At 43.0% G+C, this 22,351-nt stretch overlaps 3 protein-coding genes across 4 annotated transcripts; 2 read left to right on the plus strand and 1 right to left on the minus strand.

Moving 5' to 3' along the window:
- Positions 1-789: 789 nt before the first annotated feature.
- cryba4 (crystallin, beta A4) lies at positions 790-3,844 on the minus strand. 2 transcript variants are annotated; one of them, XM_042059249.1, is made up of 6 exons: positions 3,775-3,844; positions 2,907-2,991; positions 2,414-2,532; positions 1,679-1,820; positions 1,287-1,429; positions 790-1,028 (listed from the first exon to the last, which is right to left on the minus strand). In XM_042059249.1, exons 2-6 carry the CDS (start codon positions 2,943-2,945, stop codon positions 881-883), a joined length of 591 nt encoding a protein of 196 aa, XP_041915183.1. In that variant the 5' UTR covers positions 2,946-2,991; positions 3,775-3,844; the 3' UTR covers positions 790-880. The 2 variants fall into 2 exon arrangements, with proteins under 2 accessions (XP_041915183.1, XP_041915184.1); XM_042059250.1 differs by having other exon boundaries at positions 2,907-2,950; positions 3,775-3,796.
- A 3,888-nt stretch (positions 3,845-7,732) lies between these two features.
- On the plus strand, positions 7,733-10,718 carry crybb1 (crystallin, beta B1). Its single transcript, XM_042059248.1, has 6 exons — positions 7,733-7,773; positions 8,339-8,482; positions 8,903-9,021; positions 9,247-9,379; positions 9,688-9,830; positions 10,319-10,718. Exons 2-6 carry the CDS (start codon positions 8,357-8,359, stop codon positions 10,494-10,496), a joined length of 699 nt encoding a protein of 232 aa, XP_041915182.1. The 5' UTR covers positions 7,733-7,773; positions 8,339-8,356; the 3' UTR covers positions 10,497-10,718.
- Positions 10,719-11,092: 374 nt separating this feature from the next.
- Positions 11,093-22,351, plus strand: acads (acyl-CoA dehydrogenase short chain). The gene is made up of 10 exons (XM_042059947.1): positions 11,093-11,172; positions 12,336-12,499; positions 13,128-13,277; positions 15,393-15,504; positions 16,189-16,340; positions 18,137-18,307; positions 19,207-19,344; positions 20,532-20,627; positions 20,976-21,032; positions 21,727-22,351. The coding sequence occupies exons 1-10, from the start codon at positions 11,145-11,147 to the stop codon at positions 21,877-21,879; spliced, it is 1,221 nt and encodes a 406-aa protein (XP_041915881.1). The 5' UTR covers positions 11,093-11,144; the 3' UTR covers positions 21,880-22,351.

Below are 22,351 nucleotides of genomic sequence, written 5' to 3' on the forward strand. Positions count from 1 at the left end.
CTAATGCAACTGAGAATAAAAGTCCATTAAGTCCATTCGTTAATACGTAATCTGGTTATTACACATTTGATACTGAATTCTTGCTCTCATCTTACCTTTTAAACACAGAGTGCATGTTAATATTTGACATGACATTGACGCCATGGAAATATGTAGGCCTAGGCCTGCATACCCTCCTGACAGTTAAAACCTAGAAACATGATACTAATCTAAACTTTTGAAGTTGCCCCCACAACAAATAGTTTTACATATAAATTCCTCATCTCCATCTCAATTGTAGTTGTGCTAGTCGTATATGACCCCAGAATTGAACCTGGTTGTCCATCGACATAATATACATAAAATATCTTCCTAGGGAAATGTATTCCTTCAACTGAAAACTTAATTTGAGAAGGATATGTGTTCAGATTACAGGCTATAGAGTATTAGCTCTCTCTTGTGGCAAACATAGGCAAATGCAAAAACAATAGCAAGCTGCCTTAGGACAGGCCAGCTTGTTGGAAATTTCATGTTGAAATAAACTCACTTTGACATTTCTCATAAGTTTCATAGCTTAATTTATCGACAAATCCTACAACATGCGGCACAAAAAATTGTAAATTTTCACTGTACATTTTAGAATCTTCACACAAGTAGATGTCATTCTGTGGGTTAGGCTATAGCAGGTTATAACCATCATTTATGTTGGTGAGCATGTGAGATGGTGGTGGCATTCATAAACATCTATTTGTTTTGTTTTTTTTCTGAGTGGAGAGACTAGCATGTAACAGATGCATTACAGGAATTCGGTGAAGTTTAAGAAACACAGTTTATTCAGCATTGGGCAGCAGGGGGGAGAGAGTTTGTGAGGGAGAGGCGGGTGATCGGGAGCGGGCTGAGGTTACTGCTGAATGCGGCGGATGGACTGAATCTGAGGGGTCTGGGAGTGGGAGCCGAATTCCCTGAAGTGCTTGTACTCCCCACAGTGGCGGTCACACTCCATGATGTACTGGTATCCACGGTAACCAGGGTACTGGTAGCACACAAAACTGTTGAGGAAAGACAGGAAGAGAGATGGATAGAGAGAGATAGATAGATAGATAGATAGATAGATAGATAGAAGGAGAGAGGGAGAAAGAGGGAGAGAGACACCATTTAACTTGGCTCTTCCATGAATGCACTAATAGTCTTACATTTGAACTGTATTGCACTTTTAAAACCTGTGTGTTGACCAGATGGGTCCAAATAGCCCAACTTAAACGGAAAAGGAAGACAGAACAAGTGTGTGGATCGTAGTGGACACTCACGCTCCAGACTGGACGCGCAGGGAGCCGACTTCGTTGTTGCACCAGCCCATGGCCTGGAGTGAGGGGTAGTCGTCGCTCAGCTCGCCCTTGCGGCCCAGGAAGTTCTCGCGCTCATAGATGGTCATACGGCACTCTCTGTGGTTCTGTGGAGTTCAAATGGGGTTTGAAAATGGTAAATGGATGTCAGCAGACTCTCAAATACTGATTTCATCTCCTGTAAGATGGTAGTGGCATTGCCAATATGAGTTCTTCTTTCAGTATTGTAAGCCCCTTCAGGAGATGAGGTGAACGGTTATTTAGGTCCAATGCATCATATGCCGTAACATAATATAATGGGCTTAATTAGAAGAGATGGCCTGAGCATTTTGCCACAGAAACAGAGGAGGACTTACAGCACAGGCGATGGGTCTGAAAGAGGTCATCCTCTCGATGTGGTAGGCATTGCTACCTCCGAAGGCGTCAGGCTGAGGGTACTCTCCCCTCTCCAGCACAAACTGCTGGCCCTGGTAGGAGGCATGCTCATAGCCCACCCAGCTAGGAGGAAAAACAATACAAGGAATATGTGTTAGTTACGGGCATACACATCAACTTACTGAAGAAAAAATATAATGTCACTGAAATATATAACGAAATTAAATATAAAATCAATTGGATAAATGGATAGATTTTAACTGAGTAAACTGAGTTTAACTGAGTAAAATTAAACTGAGTTGAACTGCATTACTAAATGCAGTGTGTGTTGGCCTAAAACACCAATGAGTTAAGTAGCATGTAAAATATGTTCCCTTGTTTTGCGTATATGTGGGTATCATTCCAATTTGACATTTAAAGAGCCGCCAATGGCTGGCGGGAATAAGTTGTGGTGTTCCTGTTACAGGCACAGGGTGTGCTCAATGTGAGGTGTGAAACGTACAGAACAGCGTAGAGCACAACAGTCTCCTGCACACAAAATGTGGCAGCTCAACTCTTCAATTAACACCAACCTGTCTCTATATGAGTTTTGACATGAAAATACCAAAATACACAGTTCTAAAAAAAAAACAGGCTGCTTGCTGTTGTGAGGACAACAACAAAAAAAAAAGCTAAAGAACTGCTCGGCTCCTTGAAGAGGGTTAACACAGACTTACGCGCCACTCTCGACTCTGAGGGAGCGGACAGTCTCGAAGCCGAACTCCATCACGTTGCAGCACTCGGAGGTGAACTCATGACGACGGCCCTGGAAGCACTCCTCGTCGTACACAATAATCTGCAACAGAATGATTGAACACCTTATTCAGAGCTCCTGAGGTTCCATGAGTATCACACAAATATGGGACTAACTAATAAAGGTCCAGTCCTACTAAAAGAATTTTGATTATCAAGTTACTTCAGTTCCAATTTTTTTTTTTTTGCTAAACTGACACAGAAATTTAACATAGATCAATATTTGTGCTCCATGTTGTCACCAAATTGCAAGAAAAATAGGCCAAAATTCTCTTAATGTATTGGGTGTCTGGGTCAAGTCAATGTGTCACACTGTTGATGGAGGTGTATTTTTAGCAATCTTTTTCCCTGAGGTGTCCTCATCTGTGTGTGTTTGTGTAATTATCTATGGATCCCTGTGGCGACTTTCACACCTACCTTCCAGTGGCCAGAGAACTTGGTACAATGGTGAGTCATCTTGTCTGCAACGGGGGAAGAGACCAGAGGTGTTACTGATGACAGACTAAATATGGAAGAGAAAAAACATTGCTTAGTGAGTAATTTAAAACATTGAATACAGGCATAGACCCCTACCCCACTCCCTTGTAAACCTAGACTGATTAACAAATAACACCATGGGGAAATGTACAGGAGAAGATCATCTATATAATAATACACTGTGCAATATACACGAGCATTTAAAACCATTAACCACAGCAGGGGATCAGCCTTCTATATTTACACTTAATAAACAAACTAGGAATATTGTATAGCTATAAAACTACAAAAAGCACAAGGAACATCTCATGGTCCACATCACAAAGTGTATAACAGCAGGCAATGGCATCCTATACTTCTGCCCAACTCCAAATGTATATGCACGTGTGAGCAAGTTAAATCCAATTTCTTTTTTAGATGCTTTTATATTTAAGCACAGTGCCAAGCAGCATAGTATCCATCTATGTTCACTGAGCAACTCTGAATAGCGTGTCAAGCCTGAATGTTTGCTCGAAACCATTACTGCTCTATTTAAAGATCTGAACAAGAATGAATAAAGCCGGCAAAGCCAGAGGGAACCAGCTGCTGCTACTGTTGCTACTGCTAGTCCTAGTGCTGTTGCTGCCGCTGGTACGGCTGCTACTGCTGTTGCTGCTGCTGCCTCTGCTACTAAATCGTGCTCTCCATCCTCTCCGGTCTGTGGGAGCTGATCAGTGCGTGCGTATGCGGGAGGTGGGGGACAGATCGTGGGGCTGTGCACCGAGTGAGGGGAGTCAGGTTTGGAGAGAGGGTGGTAGTGGGAACTCACCTCGCTTTGATGCCCTTGGGACGTCCTGGCGTGAGAGTGAAACCTGGCACGCGCCTCTACCCTTTTAAAGCCTCCCCTGGCAAAGGGCCCGGGTAAAACCCCCGGCTCAGCATCGAGGGAGGGGCCCGCCATTGTGGCCCCAACAAAGGGGGGTTAAATCTATAGAGCAGCAGAAATGCAGACGCTACACTATCACCCCCCAGGCCGTGAGTGCGCACCAGGGCTGCTTTAACGTGCCCGCAGGTCCATGCACATGTGTGCACACACATAGAGACGTATGCCAATAGAAATCCGCATACACACTTGCAGACATACATACACACACACACACACACACACACAAAGAGTACATGGACCATGACACACAGGCACGCGCACAGACTCCCCCGTCTCCCGAAAGCAGAGTCGAAAAACACACTTACACACAGCACTTACATGCATGTACAGGCAAAAGCAATAGCAACATTTACATTCATAAACAGTGGTATGTTCACTCTCTCAAAGAAATATGAAATATGTACACATACACATATGCACACACACACATGCACACCAACGCACACACACACACACACAAAAACCATTAAGTTCAAAAAAGTTAAGTGCTCTTCGAAAGCCTTCAGGAGGGTGGGGGAAAGCAAAAGACACAAACCAACCCTGAAAACCCTGCTACTCCCCATTTAAAGTTCAGGCAGTCCATTTGATTTTACTGTAGACATTTTATTTCCATTTCAGTTCACTATAACAGAATCTCATATTTCCTGGATAGCATTCCATCAAGGAAATATTCATCCCCGCTTGTTTCTTATATGAATGAATATTTAATCAAATTGACATCCCCACAAAATACTTAATGAATTGTGAAATAAAAGATTCATTTGTAGTACCAATATATTGATTTGATTTTGAGCAATATCTATCATACAGTCCATTTTATTTTTATGTGATTCTCATCCTGATAGAACTATTGTTAAAAAATAAATAAACAAGTCAGTAGCGCAATGACGTGACATGCAGATTTTTGTGTCCAAGTGCATTACTTTGGTTTAAAATCATTTTAAATGATTCATAACAAGCATCATTTTATTCTATAAAACCTGTATAATTTGAACACATTTTCTGTTTATCATAACAATTATATATATTTTATGTTTTGTTATTTCAAACCCTCAAAATGTCAGGTGGCGCAACTGTCCGAGCAAATTAACACTATGTGAAAAGTATTAAATTTAGAATTTAAAAAGTATGGTATTTGCAATGCCAAGGTAAGAACTGTAGACACTCTCAGGTATACTTACCAAAAAAACAAACAAATGTGGACTTTTTTAGAAACATTTGACATTTTTGGGTTTACAGTCTAAAAAATGTATTAAAACCCCTGTAAATGTTACGCAGCCATTAAGACTTGTTTAAACACAGTTGTGCAACCAAAAAAAGCATTCATTTTTAAAGATTATTTTTGAAAACACGTTTTTAAAAGCCTTATTTGAGACTCGTGTGTGACATGACTGACAGAACAGCCACAATCGACTTCCCTCTACCATAAGGTCACTCGGTCACCCCGGTGACATGCATATCAACAAAACATACCACGTTGTAAACTCTTTGACTGAACTGTTGCTATTATCCTTTAACACAAGCTTGTGAATGGAGTGAAACAGGGGAGGTAAAGATTATGTAAATCTAAAGGTGATCGTAGTGCAAATTATGTAAACAACAACCATAGTCTTCTCTTTACAATAATGAACATGACTTCTAACGCTCATTGCTTTCTCTGACCACATCGGGATAAGACAAATGTACAATTATCAGCTGTGGTTTATGTGGTTTTAAATCACACAATAAACAGTGGATATGTGAAGAGATATATACATATATTAGGGGTGTAAATGTACGCACATTCGTACCGAACTGTTTAGGTTTACATTGTTATATGTGTTATATGTGTTGAGTACCAGCAATATTGTCAGTGAATGTTAGACTAACAGTACTTACAGGCTTACTGTAGAGAAAATGAACCGAACCGTGACTTCAATACAGAGGTACATACTGAATCATGATTTTTGTGTACCGTTACACCCCTGATATATATATATATATATATATATATATATATATATATATATATATATATATATATACACACACACACACACACACACATAATGTATCAATTTTTAATAATAATAATAATAACAATAATAATAATATATAATTTTTATGTATGTCCTCTCCCTTAAATTAAGCTGTGACCTACTCCCATATACAATAGAGGTATGAAGTCAGATAAGTTGCATTAGTTGCATTGCATTCAAGAGCAAGAGCAACAGTGATGGTGCAGGCCACTCAACTCACATCAGTGCTCCAGAAGAAAAGGCCTTTTCCTCATGGATGCCTCCAATAGGGGGCGATCTCTGCTGCCCTTATCCCCAGTATGCACAGTGTTACACTTCAGCTCAGATGACACTGAGTTCTGAAGGCTAAATGATGGCTGCCTGGTGTTAATCATGTTGGCTAGATCAACGTGTTACGTGAATTTCAACCACAGTAATGCCCGGAGTCAATATCCCAGTACACACTGCAGGGTGACGACATAAATAAATAGTTTCGTGGACAACATCAAAAGGTTATGGAAGTGTCATGGCAATCTAATGTAGATATAATATACTTTTGTCATTAAGATTACAAAGATATTTGTCATAGATTATTACCACAGTATATATTTACTGGTCACTCCTATGAGAGGTGACTGTTATCCTCAAAACAATAGATGCAGCATGACGCTGACAGAGGTACAGAGGGGGGTGTTTTGTTCATGCAGTGCACACTGATACTGTCACTGTGGATGCAAGCCAGAACCAAATATTTCTTCCAAATATGCACCAGAATGTTGTTTAATAAATGAAGAATTGAAAGAACAGTGAGAAAAAAAAGAGCTAGAGGCCCATAATTTTAAATCACGCAATAATCACAACCTCAAATCTACAAAACCCAAACAACCCTGTGATTTATAATGTGTACTTGGAGGCGGTGACAGGGTCAAGCCAGCTTGTTTCCCCATGGTTTTTTTTTGGTGTTTACACTGACATTGCGGCCTTACAAACTGTCCACTGAAAGAATGGGCTCAAACAGCTCCTCAGATCCCTGCTCTATAGAGACACACAATGCATTTTTTCTCCATTGCCTGAAAAACTTCACTAGTGTCCAGGCATCTTGCCCAAAAGTCTATATAAGTCTACAAAGGCAGGTCACTCTCATTCCATTTCAAGCAAGATAGAGCGATAAGAACATAGAGGCAAATTGCAAAAATACACAGAGTGTCAAGTAACTGAATGCAGTATACAGTAGCGAGACATCCCTAAATTAAATAACATTCGTTATAAAATATAATTTTGGATCTCTGTGTTAAGAGTTTTAAAAATGTATGTGTGGAAGCTTGGCTAAAGAACAGAATTACATATTTTTACTCACGCTTCACACAAGCAAAGGCCTTTTAGAAAATTAAATGCATCATACAAATGTTAATCATATATTACTGTCACCAAGTCAAGAGATGTTGTGGCTTATCGAAAGGTATGTGGGTAGAATGTGAACAGACATAGAGAGTTAGAGATGGAGAGAGTGGGAAAGGGAGAGAGAGAGAGAGAGAGAGAGAGAGAAACTATCAGAGGATTAGCATGCCTCAACCTCTGGCCTATACATTCCTATGATCTGTGCAAGCCCTATAGCTAGCAGTGTTGCCCCGCGGGCTGAAACTGCCATTGTCAGGGCTTTCCATTGAGGACAAAGTGCTTACGGGGACCCAGAGGGAGAACTTTCTGGGCGTAGCGATGACCCGGCGGCTTTGATGCGGACCAACACTGATGACGGGAGTGTTTCTATTGTGCGCCAAGCCCCTCCATACTCCCCTTGCCAGAGTATAAAAGCTTGGCCGCAGGGTTTGGAAGACCAGCACGAGCCAGCCAGCCCCACAGGCACTGCAAGCTGTACTCATAACAGGTAAGGGCCCAGCCCAGGAAGCAGCAGCACACACACACACACACCACACACACACACATACATACTCATACACACACACATGCACACACACACACACACACACACACACACACATTCACAGGATGAGCAGTGCGCTCCATGGCATGGAGACAGGTGGGCAAGGGTGGCAGAACAGGTGATGATGATTGGGATCCATCATTAAGCTTCCCATCATACTCTGGGTTTACCCGCCTGCCCCTGTCCCAAATACCTGCAGCCTGCCAGCACTGCCTGCCTGCTTGAGGGCCATTATAAGTCACGGAAAGCAGCCAGACAAATTTTTGGTTGTTGCCTGGGATTCAGGCAGAGCTTTTAATTAGACATATCTGGTGTTAACTGCTGGAATGTTAAATGGGTTTAAAAGTGAAGCCAGTTTTGTAAAATCATATCCCAACTATGACTTCACTTCCTGAGCCACCACCAACACCAATGCACACTGTTCCATGGATGTTTGGAGTGAGTCCATCTCTTGATCTCTTGGTTATCACCTGGACCTCACATTGCTCTTCTCTCTGCTCTCTCCCAGACTCTCTGAACCTAAATCATGTCTCAGACCGCCAAGTCCGCTTCCAACCAGGGCACTGACGCCAAGGACAAGGGAGCTCCCGCCCCCGCCGCCAGCAGCAAGGCCACCAAGACCGGAGAGCCCGGAATGATGGGCAACTTCAGAGTAAGTGCATCCTCCTCACGCTTCACACACACACACACACACACACACTAACACACACACACACACACTAACACACACACACACAGGGCTCTGCTGCCTCTGGCTCAGGCCCAGCTCACATCCAGTGCAGAGTTGACTGCAAGCTAGACAGCTGGATTGCTGAAAATGGAGAAATTGCAGTCTCTAAACAGTGGAGCACTCTCTGCATCTATTCAAAAACAATAAATGGGTAATGGGTTTAACTGTAATATAATGATGACAATTGTTAAGGAATAATGAAATATATATAATAGATAATATCAATGTAATATATTAATGGATTAAATGGTAAAGGTCCTCATGTTTTTGTGACTAGTGCTTGACGGCAGTAGATCTCATGTGGCTCTTTCTTTCAATAGTGTTCTCAAACTGTTCCCACAGATCATGCTCTTCGAGCAGGAGAACTTCCAGGGCAGGATGATCGAGGTTCAGAACGAGTGTGTGAACGTGTGTGACCAAGGAATGGACAGAGTGCGCAGTATCATTGTGGAGTGCGGCCCGTAAGTCCATCACAGCAAAACTCCTCCGAAAGCACTTAGAATAGTTCTGACTGCTACTGCAGAGATTAATGAAATTAGCAGTCCGTCAGATTCTGGCCTTCTGTACTCAATCTGTCTCCTCCCTCTTTTTCTCCCCTTGATCTCAATCTTGCTGCTTGATGGCGCCCCCTGGTGATTCCTCCCCCTCACTGCGCTCTCCTTCTCCCCCTGCATCCCCACCTCCAGCTTCGTGGCCTTCGAGCAGTCTAACTTCCGTGGGGAGATGTTCATCCTGGAGAAGGGCGAGTATCCTCGCTGGGATACCTGGTCCAACAGCTACCGCAGTGACTGTCTCATGTCCCTTAGACCTATCCGCATGGTAAGGACTGCACTACAACTTCCTGGAAATTCATAGGAATTCTAAGAATTTTATTAATTCTCTGATGCACAATTCAACCTACAAGAACCATGACACATTTAGTAGAAATGTTCAGCATACAGTACACCCACAGAGAAACACTACAGACATTTACTGACTCACTCCCTAAAGAAATAGTATTGGGTATGATTTTTTTCCCAAGCTGTAGAGTAACAGTCTGCAGTGCACTGAACCACACTGACACACACTGCTTTCAAATGCTCCTTCCTCTCTCACCATCCGCCCACATCTCCGCTTCACTCCTACAGGACAACATGGAGCACAAGATCTGCCTGTTCGAGCTGTCCGACTTCAAGGGCAACAAGATGGAGATCCAGGAGGATGACGTGCCAACCCTGTGGGCCCATGGCTTCTGCGACAGAGTGGGCAGCGTGAGAGTGCCCGGTGGAGCGTACGTACATGTTATTCTAAGAAAATTATTTAGTCTATTTCTATTAGTAGTATTTTTTTTATATAGGTTATATAACTACTTTAAACCATTTTAATGATGATGTTTATTGATGTTGTTGTGGGTCTGGATAAAAAAAAAAAAAAACATCTGCCAAGAACCATAACCATAATCAAGTGTGCCCACGCTTAACCAAGCGCCCAATCACAGACTAGACAGAGGAATCCCCCCAGAGAGGGGAGAGTAGCCAACATCAGCTGAACTCTGAGAATGGAAATGATCTCACCCATTTGCTTGGCCAGCTCTCTCAGAGGCACAAGGGAACTAAGATCACAAATATACAGTTATACTATAATTATACAATTGCAAATACTTCTTACATATTGGAATACATCATCAGCATTTGATGACGGGATGTGATTAAGTTAACTATCATGGATTGACCTCTGTTCTTGTCAGCTTTTTAATCAAATTGTGCTCTTCCTCTCCAGTTGGGTGGGCTACCAGTACCCTGGATACAGAGGCTACCAGTACCTGTTCGAGTGCGGCGAGTACAGACACTACAACGAGTTTTGCGCCTTCCAACCTCAGATCCAGTCCATGCGTCGCGTGAGGGATATGCAGTTCCACCAGCGCGGATGCTTCAACCTCACCTCTGCCAAACAGTGAGCCAGCCCTGCCGCAAACCGGTGGCCTAGCAACCAGCCTTCCCACGGGCGCTTTTTATCCCCCCATCCAGATCTCTTCCCTCCACCCCAAATCTCTCTCATTTCCCCATTCCCACAGAATAGCATGACATCATTGTAAACGGACATCTGACGTGACTTTTTATGATGCCAAAAAATAAACATGTTTTGAAAAACCCAAATTTGCAGACTTATTGATTTATTTATTTTTAAACACATCTATTTGTTAATGTCAAGTAAATAAATGTATTTATTTATACAATATGACATTGCACAAAGATATAGGCCTAGAAGTAGCCTATGGCAGTAGGCAATGTCTAGCCTAGGCCTACTCTAAACATGTGAAGACAATTATACTGTATATTGATCAAATGAATATCTCCTCTGCTTTAAATAAAATTAAGTAATTCTGACTAATTGTTTTTTTTTTCGTTTTATTTTGTCATTTTAGATAACCAGGAGTGTTATATATAGTATGTGTGGAAAATATTCCTATCTTTATGATAACAGACAGCACTATCGTCGTGACGTTACACTCGACTAGCCAATCAAATAATCAGCTTGTCGCTCTGTTTTCTTCTGACATCTAGTTCTATGGTAGTTGCACAAGCTAGCTAGTGGCATCATCAAGATGGCAGCACTTTTCAAAGCACGGAAAGGTCAGTAATAAAGTGACAATTCCACATTTTACTTACTGTGATTTTTACAGGTTAAAGGTATAACAGGTTGACGATTTAATTGTTATTTGGAAATAATGGAATTCTACTCATGACATTTGAAGCACATGAAGTATGCTAACATTACCTAAGATATTTTGCTAGCGTGAACCTACCAGCTTGCTGGCTGGCTGCTGCTGCTGCTGACTGTCTGTGCTAGGTAACCAAACTAGCTTTCTATCTTGTTAGCTTACTGTGGTTTCTACTATGTTTTCCAGTAGGCATGTATTAGATATTGGAGTGGAGTATTTTTGAGTATTTGCTAGCGAAGGTTACTTTCAAGTGCATTTATTTCATGAATTGTATGGTTGTTTTCCTTTTAATCCAGGGAGTTAACTAAGTTTAACTAAGTAACTAAGACAGGCACTTCCTCAATGGGTTTGAATAAGTGTACTGACGTTGACATAACTGGCTATCGAGTTATAGGAGTTAGGTACCCAATTTAAATTACTTTCGCTGTAAGGTGCGATAGCAAGGGTGCAGTTGTGCTCAATTACATTCAAGTCTCTTATTTAATATTGTATTGACGCGAAAATTCACGGAATTTTTCCATCAAATTCAATAGCGCCTGTCAGTAAGACGCGCGCCATCACTAGGACAAAGGTGACAGCGCACTTAAGGTTCTGTAACCTCTCACCCAGTTTCCATCATAGTGTTATGAAAACGTTCATGCTTTGCCCGAATATAATCACTCCTTTCTCTCATGTATAAATAAATTCTATTCTAGCAGCCCTTTGGTACTACGTTATTACTACCATGCCTCATATATCAGCCAGATCACAGCCGTTTTGAATCAGTAACTAATATCTGGCTAACGCTACCTCATAGTGCTTCAAGGTCTTACTGCCTGTTAATATTCAGCTGACACTACCACACAGTTGCAGTGTGTTGTTTACAGTCAGTTATATGATTAATGCTCACTAATGCTGATGAAATAAGAGGCAAGGAACTATGGGTCATCTATGTTGGTGTCTTACTTGATACAAGTGTGGTGTTTATCCTGTCATTTGGTCAGTGTTATTCCTGTAATTTAGTGGTCAATGTTGTTCCTTCCTGTTCTGACTCTGAATGTTGAATGTTGTCGTCTCTCTGTGCTGTGCCTCCAGCGTTGGGCATGGCAGTGGGCTGCAGCAAGCGCTACATCACCCAGCTAGCCGAGCTGCCAGAGATGCACCAAATGCTCCGGCAGACATGCCGGGATTACGCCGACAGAGAGCTGGCTCCTATCGCAGCTAAACTGGACAAGGAGCATGTCTTCCCAGCCAAGCAGGTAGAGGAGCATCCGGATAGTACTGGAGTCAGGGGTCAGGGAACTAGCCACTGGTGGTGGGTGAGACCATAGATATTAGAAAGATAGATACCACATTGACTGTTGAGTTCTATTAGGTGGCATACATGAACGTGGGCGCCATATTGCTGGGGGCAAACACCATATTGTCTATGGGCAACACTTGCTGGCAGAGATTCCTGTGTGATTTCCAGTCAGAGTCACATGTTTCTCCATTGGCCTCCAGTGATTGTTGCCCCCACCAATATGGCGGCACTATTTACATACGTTCTGGAGCCCAATGTGGTATCTAGCTTTCTAATAGCTCTGGCTTCTGGGGGGACATGGCTGTCTGCATCAAGAGGTAGCTCAACTGGTTCCCAGCAAGATGCTGTACAAAAAACCAAAGGTGAATAAATGGACATTTTGGCAAATGTAAATGCTGAATGTCTGATGTAGGTTGATTTTGGAAAACCAAAGGTCAAAGGTGAATCAATTGATATTAATGGTTCAGGTGATTAATGTTGTTTAGGTTATTTGTTGTAAACTACAACACCTGTGCTGTTACTAGTGTCAGCAGATGTTGTGGCTTGTCAGAGACAGTGATAAATCAAGCTTCTTTTGTCCTCAGGTCCGGGAACTGGGCGAGATGGGTGTCATGTCGGTGGAGGTTCCGGAACACCTAGGCGGAGCGGGACTGGACTACCTGGCCTACGCGCTGGCCGTGGAGGAAGTCAGCAGAGGGTGCGCGTCCACTGGGGTCGTTGTCAGTGTCAACAACGTGAGTCTGTCGTCATGGAGAACCCTGTGTCGATGGGATAGCATGTGCTATAACCTGACTGTGTGTGTGTGTGTGATTTGGAGTTAGGTAACATGAGAAAGACATTGCATATTGAAACATTACTCACGGAAAGAGACAAAAATGCAGATAATGCCGTTCTTGTGAACCGGAAAGGTGTATCAGGAAAGAGATTTGAATTTCAGAATGTGTAGCACATTGTGTTCTGTGGAAGAAGAGCCTCTGTGGCATCTGGTTAATTCAAGTCAGTCTTTAACATAATATGATACTTTGACATAATAATAACTTTCTCTCACACAGTACATTGGTGGCAGTTTTCTGTCAGATTGGGTTACAACAACACATTGCATTTATATAGACCCTTTCAACAATAAAAACAAAAACAATGCTTGAACATTCTATTTGGTTCCCAATCTACTTCCTCTGCATTAAAGGTCCAGTATGTAGGAAATAATGGAAAATAAACTGTAACCATTCCAAAAATGATCACCATATGTTGTCAGAGAGTAAGGAAACACGATGAATTGAAGTAATGGCTTATTTGACAACATTACTCTAACCCGTAAAACCCCGTAAAACCCATGAAAAAAAATGAGTTACGGGGTGGAATGTCTTGGAATTTTCGTTTATGTTTTGAACGATTAATTCTAGAATAGCGTATTAATAATGGGCTAGCGCGTCCTCCTATTTGGGTTGCCAAATTAGCAAAGGCCAACTGTCAACAGCTGTCAGTTGTAGTCATGAACGCCTACAAGAGGCAGGCAAATTTCCAAAATTAAAACAAGAAACAAATTAAGTGGACATCGGAGGAGCTTCCTTAGATGGTGACGTCTTCGTCAAACGAAGAATATCAAGTCTGACGCAGAGCTGGCCATATTTCTCCACAACAGGTAGCCTAGGCTAAACTTCATCTGCATCGCTAACTTCAGCTAAATATGTTACGTTGGTTAGTTTTTTTGTTTTCACTGTTTCCGTAATGTGTAGCTGGGTCATGGTTGGAGAAACGTTAAAGCAGCTGCAGGTCAACTAACGTTAGCTAAGTCTTCATTACATCTGGCAACCCAGAAGAGGCTCGCGTCTGGTAGTCTTGAGAACGTTCACCAGTGTTTTGATTTTGGCCTGCAGAACGTTCGGTAACAATCCTACAAATCGCACCTTTAAGATAACATATGGAATCTTAAAAAGGAAGTCTTGTGGGGCCAACTATGATGCTGATAATGGAACTCTCCCTTTCAAGAGAGTTCCATTATCAGCATCATAGTTGGCCCCACAAGGCTTCCGTTTTAACATTCCATATGTTATCTTAATGCAGAGGTAGGCAGCAGTTAACCTCAGAGCCATATAAAGGTACCTTTATATGGCTCTGGTTAACCCGTAAGCAGTTTTGAACATTCAAACAGAAGATTCTGTTCCGCAACAATGTAAGGTTTTAAAATTCCGTGTTCAATTTAATGAACCCAGATATTCTTTAGAATGTCCAACTTCCAACATTCCCATCACACCGGTGTGATGGTACAGCCTTAAGGGGGGGGTGGGGGGGTTCAAACCTAAGATTTGCGACGAGATGAGCTGCAACGTTCTAAAATCTTGCAACTGCGACAAGACGTGGTGAATGTTTTGTGACTGCTTGTAAGAGCTGGCAACAACATGCAACATTTAATTCACACCGCTGCAAATCTTTCTGCAACGGTTTCGTCTCGTCACAAATCTTAGGTGTCAATTGGGCCTTAAGAATTAAGTGACTCTTGTATGGGTGACTACTAGACTTATCTCATACATGTAGACGCCAACTTTATCAGGAAGTCTTCCTCTAACATGTGGAATGTATCTCAGTCATGCTTGTATGATAAATGGATTTTTTTGCGGTTAAATGACTGCATGTAAGTTACTACATATTGGAACCAGATGTTTATGTTGAAGCTGAGGATGTAAACGCCAAAGCACTAAACAAGAAATAACAGCAATAACAACTTGAAATGTTTTGCACCATGCAGCCAATGAGTAGAACAATATTAGGAAATACATCATAACTGCCTACAAAGAGCTTGTGTTCGTAGTTCAGTGGAGATTTTCACATGGTGAAATGTTGTGCTGCAGTCTCTGTATATCGGCCCCATCCTGAAGTTTGGAACTGAGGAGCAGAAGGAGAAGTGGATAACCCCCTTCACCACCGGGGAGAAGGTTGGCTGCTTTGCCCTTAGTGAACCAGGTAGGCACAACGCCACGCCAGCATCAGCCCGAATATACACTAACATCAGCCTGAACACACACCAACACCAGCCTGAACACACACCAACAACACTAACATCAGCCTGAACACACACTTAACAACACTAACACCAGCCTGAACACACACCAACACCAGCCTGAACACACACCAACAACACTAACATCAGCCTGAACACACACTTAACAACACTAACATCAGCCTGAACACACACTTAACAACACTAACATCAGCCTGAACATACACCAACACCAGCCTGAACACTCACCAACAACACTAACATCAGCCTGAACACTCACCAACAACACTAACCAGCCTGAACACACACCAACGCCTAACTGACCTTCCTGCACCCGCATAACATCACATCAACATTATACTTAACACACACCAACAGCAGACAAACCCCACTGCACTCTATCCCCAGAGCATCCTGGACCAACATCACCTGACTGTCTGTCTCTCATCGCCTGATTGTCTCCTCTTTGGCACATTACAAAGCTTCCGTATCGACTCGCATTCTGTCATAATGCCATACCGTTTCTCAATACATCAACCATATAGGGAGCGACTACGGTAGCCTTGTGTGCAACATGCACCTGTAGTACAGGTAATGCACTCCGCAGCACAGGTAACAGCCCTGTGTGTGGTGTCTCCTCTGCACAGGTAACGGCAGCGACGCAGGTGCGGCGTCCACCACGGCGCGTCAGGAGGGGGACGAGTGGGTCTTGAACGGTACCAAGGCCTGGATCACAAACAGCTGGGACGCCTCCGCCACAGTAGTTTTCGCCACCACAGACAAGAACCTCAAACATAAGGTATTGCACACACACCCACCCACACACACACGCACACACACACACACCCACACACCCACCCCCACACACACGCACACACACACAATTACATTTAAATTCTTTATTTGGATTAGAAAATAAGCATATATCATGGCATAATCCAAATTTGATAGAAAGGTGTACAACAGCAGTCAATATCCCAGTCCATTATGCACATTAGGGGTAAAGGTGGCACCTACGCCTCCATATGTAGAGGCTACCAATTACTGCTGATACAGAGCAATATCTTTTCAGTTTCTTGGCCTTGTTCTTATGTAGTCCACAGATCTGCAGGCCTCGGACACACATCTTGTGCACATGGCCTAAACTACCAAAAATGAGGATGATTATACAGGAGAAGCCATTGACAGTAGTTATTGAAAACATTGTACCATGGTTGATATTTTAACAGTTTTGAAGCATAGCAGATGTCCATGTAAGCATCGAAAAAGCAACCAATTTCTATTATTGTAACGGCTTTGGTGTGTTCATTAATTACAACTATGTCAGGTGTATTTGGTAAGTTATTTATGGCAGTTTCCAATGTAGCGCACTGTTCGTGTGGGGGGGGAGAACCAGTCTATCTTGATCTTTTCGTTGTGATGAATTGCAGTAAAGTTGGCACACTTTCAAACACAAATACACACACACACACACGGTGTATGTGTGTTTACTTTAGTTTTGTGATGAGATGTAGTGTTAATGTCCAAGTTGTTATAGAAACTAGTTGACATTCTATTTGACAAGTTGTCGCTGCTGCTGAACTATGAAAGTAATTATGGTGAATAATTACTTAATATTAATCTTAGACTAGCAAACTTCAGGAAAAACTCAGGAATCAGGTTTATTCTGTTACAAGCAGAGGGTGCATAAATGGTCTATGATGTAGCCTAGGCCTGGAAGGCCTAGGTTGGCCTGTAGCCAACCTCTCCCTCTCTTCCGTTCTACATCCTTCTAGTCTTAGTCTGACAAACATTGCAAGTTAATTACTTTTGTATGGGTTAAACAAAGAAGAAAATGGCGCCAAAACAAGCCCACATGATTGGTTCTCCAGTTGGCATCAGACACACCTACTCACACACCTATTTCACACCTATCCATTCTTATCAGAATAGCATGAGGGGAGATATCTCATATATCAGAAATATCACTTATAGAATGTTCCAAACATTCTCACAATCAAATCATTACAATCCTTGTACTGAGACTATCACAATGATACCAAACATGAATATATTTACATTTCATGACACATGGATACATTATATCAAGGTAACATCCTTTGTCCTGTGTACCTGATAGCCCTTAGCACCAGTACATTAGCATTTCATTTGGGGTGGGGAGGGTGTCTTTGTTTTAAACCAAGAAGGGTCACATGGCCAACTAAAACAAGTCTAGAAATTAAATTTTTATTAATTTTAACCGTAAAATTATTGCTATCAACTATAAAAGCCCTCAGCTCTGCAAAATCTGTTGCCATCAATTTGTTTTTGTTGAGCAACACTGGTCACCTGAACTATAAAATGGCCCTGATGAGGATGTTGATGGAGTAAAAAGCCCTGGAGACACGATTATGTTTCTTACGTTGTTTCCAGTTGTCTCTGAAAAAGAACATGCTGCATAAGTCAGTTATCTTGTTGTTCAAAGAGGCGTGTTCCCTGTCGAACAGATGAAGCAGATGAAATCCCTGTGGTGGTGATTTAGTGTGTTAATCCTATTATAATAACCCCACCCATGGTGGCGCTGTGCTTGTGTTGTGCCCCCCCACCCCCCCACAGGGAATCAGTGCCTTCCTGATACCCATGCCGCACCCAGGCCTGTCGCTAGGCAAGAAGGAGGACAAGCTGGGCATCCGGGCATCCTCGACCGCCAACATCATCCTGGAGGACTGCCGCATCCCGCTGGGCAACCTGCTGGGCAGCAGGGGCATGGGCTTCAAGATCGCCATGGTACGCCGCTACCACCCTCACCCAACATCACCCTTCACTACTTCACTAAAGCCCTGATCATCAACATCAACGCCGATTTGCCTGTCGCTCGCTGCATCAAAATGTTGAAATTATTTGCTGTGAAATTATTTGACGTTTCGTGTCACCAGTAATTATTTCCTCTTCCACCCTAATTTATTTGGCAGGCAAAGTGCGCTAACTCTGTTTCTCATAGATATTAGAAAGCTAGATACCGCATTGTCCGTCGAGTTCTATTAGGTGGCATACGTAAATGCGGCCGCCATATTGCTGGGGGCAAACACCTTACAGTCTATGGGCAACACTTGTCGGCAGTCAGAGACACCGGTCTGATTTCCAATCATAGACATCTGTTTCTCCATTGGCCTCCAGTGATTGTTGCCCCCACCAATATGGCGGCACTATTTACATACGTTCTGGAGCCCAATGCGGTATCTAATTTTCTAATATCTATGTTGTTTCTCTCAATGACACGAGCCCCTAACTTCACAAACATCTACTCATAAGAGCGCCCCACCAAAGGCCCTCCCTGTATTTGGAGCATCCAGTCATTAACTACACGGTGCTCTACTGTATACAGTGATGATCTATCATACAGTGCCTCACTATGGAGGACACTAGGTAGTGAATGAGTAGAGATTCTGGACACAGACCGGTGCAGTCTATGTCCTCCTGCTGCAGGGCTTTGATGGTTGTCAGGTCAGGATGTGATTCTGAATGTTGCTTTAGTTTTAACATGTGAAATCTATGTTTCCTCCTTGACCCATTGACCCTTTGACATTGACCCTTTTAAATGCCCTTGTAGTGAGTGACTCCGATCCCCCTCACCTGCTTTTCCACCTCACCTGTCCACACCTGTCCTTGTCCTCCTCGTCCCGCAGCAAACCCTGGACAGCGGGCGGATTGGGATTGCAGCCCAGGCTCTGGGCATCGCGCAGGCCGCTATGGACTGCGCCGCAGACTACGCGCACAAGAGAATGGCTTTTGGGGCTCCCATTGGGAAGATGCAGGCCATCCAGGTGCCCTTCTCTGCTTAACACACACATGCACACACACAAATACACATGCACACACATGCACACGCACACATGCACACACGTACACTCATACACGCTTGCACACACACGCACACATGCACATGTACACATGCACACACGTACACTCATACACGCTTGCACACACACACATACACATGCACACATACACCCACACGCACACGTACACATGCATACGCACACTCATACACACACACACACACACAAACACACACACATGCACGCATAGACACAAAATGGCTTTCTCAAAACTGGCCAACAGCAAGAAAAGAAAGGTGACCATTGAGTAGACCTAGGCAAACGCGTATATCGCAATGAGATTAAGAACCAAGCATAATGCGGTATTTTTTTAAATCGCATGCTGCCAAATTTTTTTATTTTACGCTGTCTCTTGTGCTGTTACTTTCTTTCTTTGGCTGCTACTATTTTGACCCTTTGATGACACTTTCTAGTAGGTTTCTGCCTCCTGCTGTAGTTATGGAGATAATAAACATTTATGAATGGCTGGTGGCAGGTTAAAAGTGTCACCCATTAAAGCTGCAGTTGGCAAGATTTTTTTGATCATATTCACTGAAACCGACACTCTGAACAACAAAAAACACGCACTTCTACCTCCACTTAGAGCCTGTTATTTGTTTTGCAAAAATCCACAGCTCCTGGTTCTTCTGGTCCAAACAGAGCAGGACTATGTGAGATCTGACTGTCAATCACAGTCTGGTGCGCACTGACGAGCACAAACTCGATGAGAGAGTGCTCGGTGGTAGTGGGGGAGGGGCATGAGAGTTGTAAGCATTCAAAATTTTGGCTAAGTCCCCTCAATCTGTCAGACTTGCAGCTTTAATACTGGCACATTGTTTTTGTATAGTTTCAGAGTTATGTGGGTTTAGCGTCTTTTTTTTTTTTTTAGCGTCTGTAGCCAACCTAACATTTGGAGTGAATGGAAATTTCATAAGTGGACCTTTCATGTTTATATATTTGAGTACCCCTGCTCTACAGTGTGTGTGTGTGTGTGTGTGTGTGTGTGTGTGTGTGTGTGTGTGTGTGTGTGTGTATTTAACCTGTTTCTCCCTCCTGCCCCAGTTTAAGCTGGCAGACATGGCTGTATGTGTGTGTGTTTAACCTGTTTAACCTGTTTCTCCCTCCTGTCCCAGTTTAAGCTGGCAGACATGGCTGTGGCTCTTGAGAGCTCTCGTCTGCTCACCTGGAAGGCAGCGCTGCTAAAGGACGCCGGTAAACCCTACTCAAAGGCGAGTTCGCCATGGCAACTTCTCTCTCTCTCTCTCTCTCTCTCTCTCTCTCTCTCTCTCTCTCTCTCTCTCTCTCTCTCTCTCTCTCTCTCTCTCTCTCTCTCTCTCTCTCTCTCTCTCTCTCTCTCTCTCTCTCTCTCTCTCTCTCTGTTTCCCTTACACACACACACACACACAAACAAACATTGCCTGCAGAGCCAGAAGTACAGACTGAACATACAGACACTCACACCCACTCCCTTACACTTGAGTGGACCTAGGTTGCTTGCCACTATTGCGTTGTGACCTTGGTCAGTTGGTTGTTGCCTGCCTGCTGTTGACCTCCTTCTGTCCTCTTGTCTGCTATAGGCAGCTGCCATGGCCAAACTGGCAGCCTCCGAAGCTGCAACTCATATTGCCCATCAGGTAAGATTGAGCTCTGTCTAAGATTGAGCTCTTCAACAGCCTCAAAAGTGCTTAAACCATCTTGAAGGCATAAGTGGCATAAACACCCTAAACAGAGTTCTGTATTACTATACATGTAACACACTTGGTCAGTATTTGTCAGACATTCCTTTTTTTTTCCAAGTTCCAAGGCACTCTCTGTTTCAAAACAGTTAAAAAGCATTTATTATCATGGCTTGGTCAATTTAAACCTTTAAAAACACTCAGGGATCATTTTCATCAGGGAGTCAAACACATCAGAGTGTTTTTAAAGGCTTAAAATGACCAAGCCGTGATAATAAAGTCTTTCTAACTAAACTGTTTTGAAACAGCGAGTGCCTTGGAACTTCTTCTTTTGGATTATCAGTTTCCCATCCAAAGAGCACCTCAAACAGTTTTGAGTTCAGGAAGCGCTCTTCAAACATTTTGTGATTCCTTTTTTGTTGTTATGTTCAGGCCCTCTATATTGTGTAAGCCAAGTGCATATAAAAGCACAGAACAACAGCATGCACAGAAGACAGAAAGTAACTGTTTAACTACTATTACCTCATCGTTGAATGAGAAGCATTTCAGTGTTTTAATAATAATAATAAAATAATAATAATCTTATTAATAATAAGAACCTCTACATGCTTGGTGTGACCCTGTTTGTGTCTTTGCTCTGGTTTGTCCGCAGTCCATCCAGGTTCTGGGAGGGATGGGTTACGTGTCGGACATGCCGGCCGAGAGGCACTACCGTGACGCTCGCATCACTGAGATCTACGAGGGAACCAGCGAAATTCAGAGGCTCGTCATCGCCAACCTGGTCCTCAAAGAGTATCAGGTGTAGGACAGAAGGACTGCAAGGGACAGGAACTTCCTGAACTAATAATACAAGAACTAATGATGTTTTTCAGAGCCTGGGTTTTGACCCCTCCCTGTACCATTTGGTTACCTCATTTTTCATTGGGTCAACAAACTGCTGTCAACTGCATTCATAGGTCAGAGGAGAGCAGGATTTTGAGAGAGGCGGTGCAATTCTGGTGCCAGGTTACTTCCTGTTCAGAATGCCTCTTCCAAGTTCTGGCAGCGGAACACCCCCAGGTTTGTCTCGGCTGCAGTTCCTTTGGTGTCCACAAGAGTTCAGCAGTCTCTCAACTCCTGTTGCTTTTTCTCCTTGTGTCTGGGACATCTCCATAATGCCTCTTTGGAGAAACAAGCTCACAGTCTGTCATGTTCTGCTTTTTCAGGACATAATATATTTGGCTGTATATATGTAGGATACAAAGTTTTTTTAAAATAAATTGCCGAGTGATGATTCA

This window comes from Alosa sapidissima, chromosome 13, assembly GCF_018492685.1.
Source record: "Alosa sapidissima isolate fAloSap1 chromosome 13, fAloSap1.pri, whole genome shotgun sequence".
NCBI lineage: Eukaryota > Metazoa > Chordata > Actinopteri > Clupeiformes > Clupeidae > Alosa > Alosa sapidissima.

What these genes read in the sequence shown, in the direction of transcription:
- cryba4 (XM_042059249.1), bottom strand. Translation starts at nt 2,945, where the DNA reads ATGACTCACCATTGTACCAAGTTCTCTGGCCACTGGAAG. An exon ending in CTCAGAGTCGAGAGTGGCGC is followed by an intron (nt 1,821 to 2,413) that starts GTAAGTCTGTGT and finishes TTTTCCTCCTAG; the next exon opens with CTGGGTGGGCTATGAGCATG. An exon ending in CTGCGCGTCCAGTCTGGAGC is followed by an intron (nt 1,029 to 1,286) that starts GTGAGTGTCCAC and finishes TTTCCTCAACAG; the next exon opens with TTTTGTGTGCTACCAGTACC.
- acads (XM_042059947.1), top strand. Translation starts at nt 11,145, where the DNA reads ATGGCAGCACTTTTCAAAGCACGGAAAG. An exon ending in ATGTCTTCCCAGCCAAGCAG is followed by an intron (nt 12,500 to 13,127) that starts GTAGAGGAGCAT and finishes TTTTGTCCTCAG; the next exon opens with GTCCGGGAACTGGGCGAGAT. An exon ending in TGGGCTTCAAGATCGCCATG is followed by an intron (nt 18,308 to 19,206) that starts GTACGCCGCTAC and finishes CTCGTCCCGCAG; the next exon opens with CAAACCCTGGACAGCGGGCG.
- crybb1 (XM_042059248.1), top strand. Translation starts at nt 8,357, where the DNA reads ATGTCTCAGACCGCCAAGTCCGCTTCCAACCAGGGCACTGACGCCAAG. An exon ending in GAATGATGGGCAACTTCAGA is followed by an intron (nt 8,483 to 8,902) that starts GTAAGTGCATCC and finishes CTGTTCCCACAG; the next exon opens with ATCATGCTCTTCGAGCAGGA. An exon ending in ATCATTGTGGAGTGCGGCCC is followed by an intron (nt 9,022 to 9,246) that starts GTAAGTCCATCA and finishes CCCCACCTCCAG; the next exon opens with CTTCGTGGCCTTCGAGCAGT.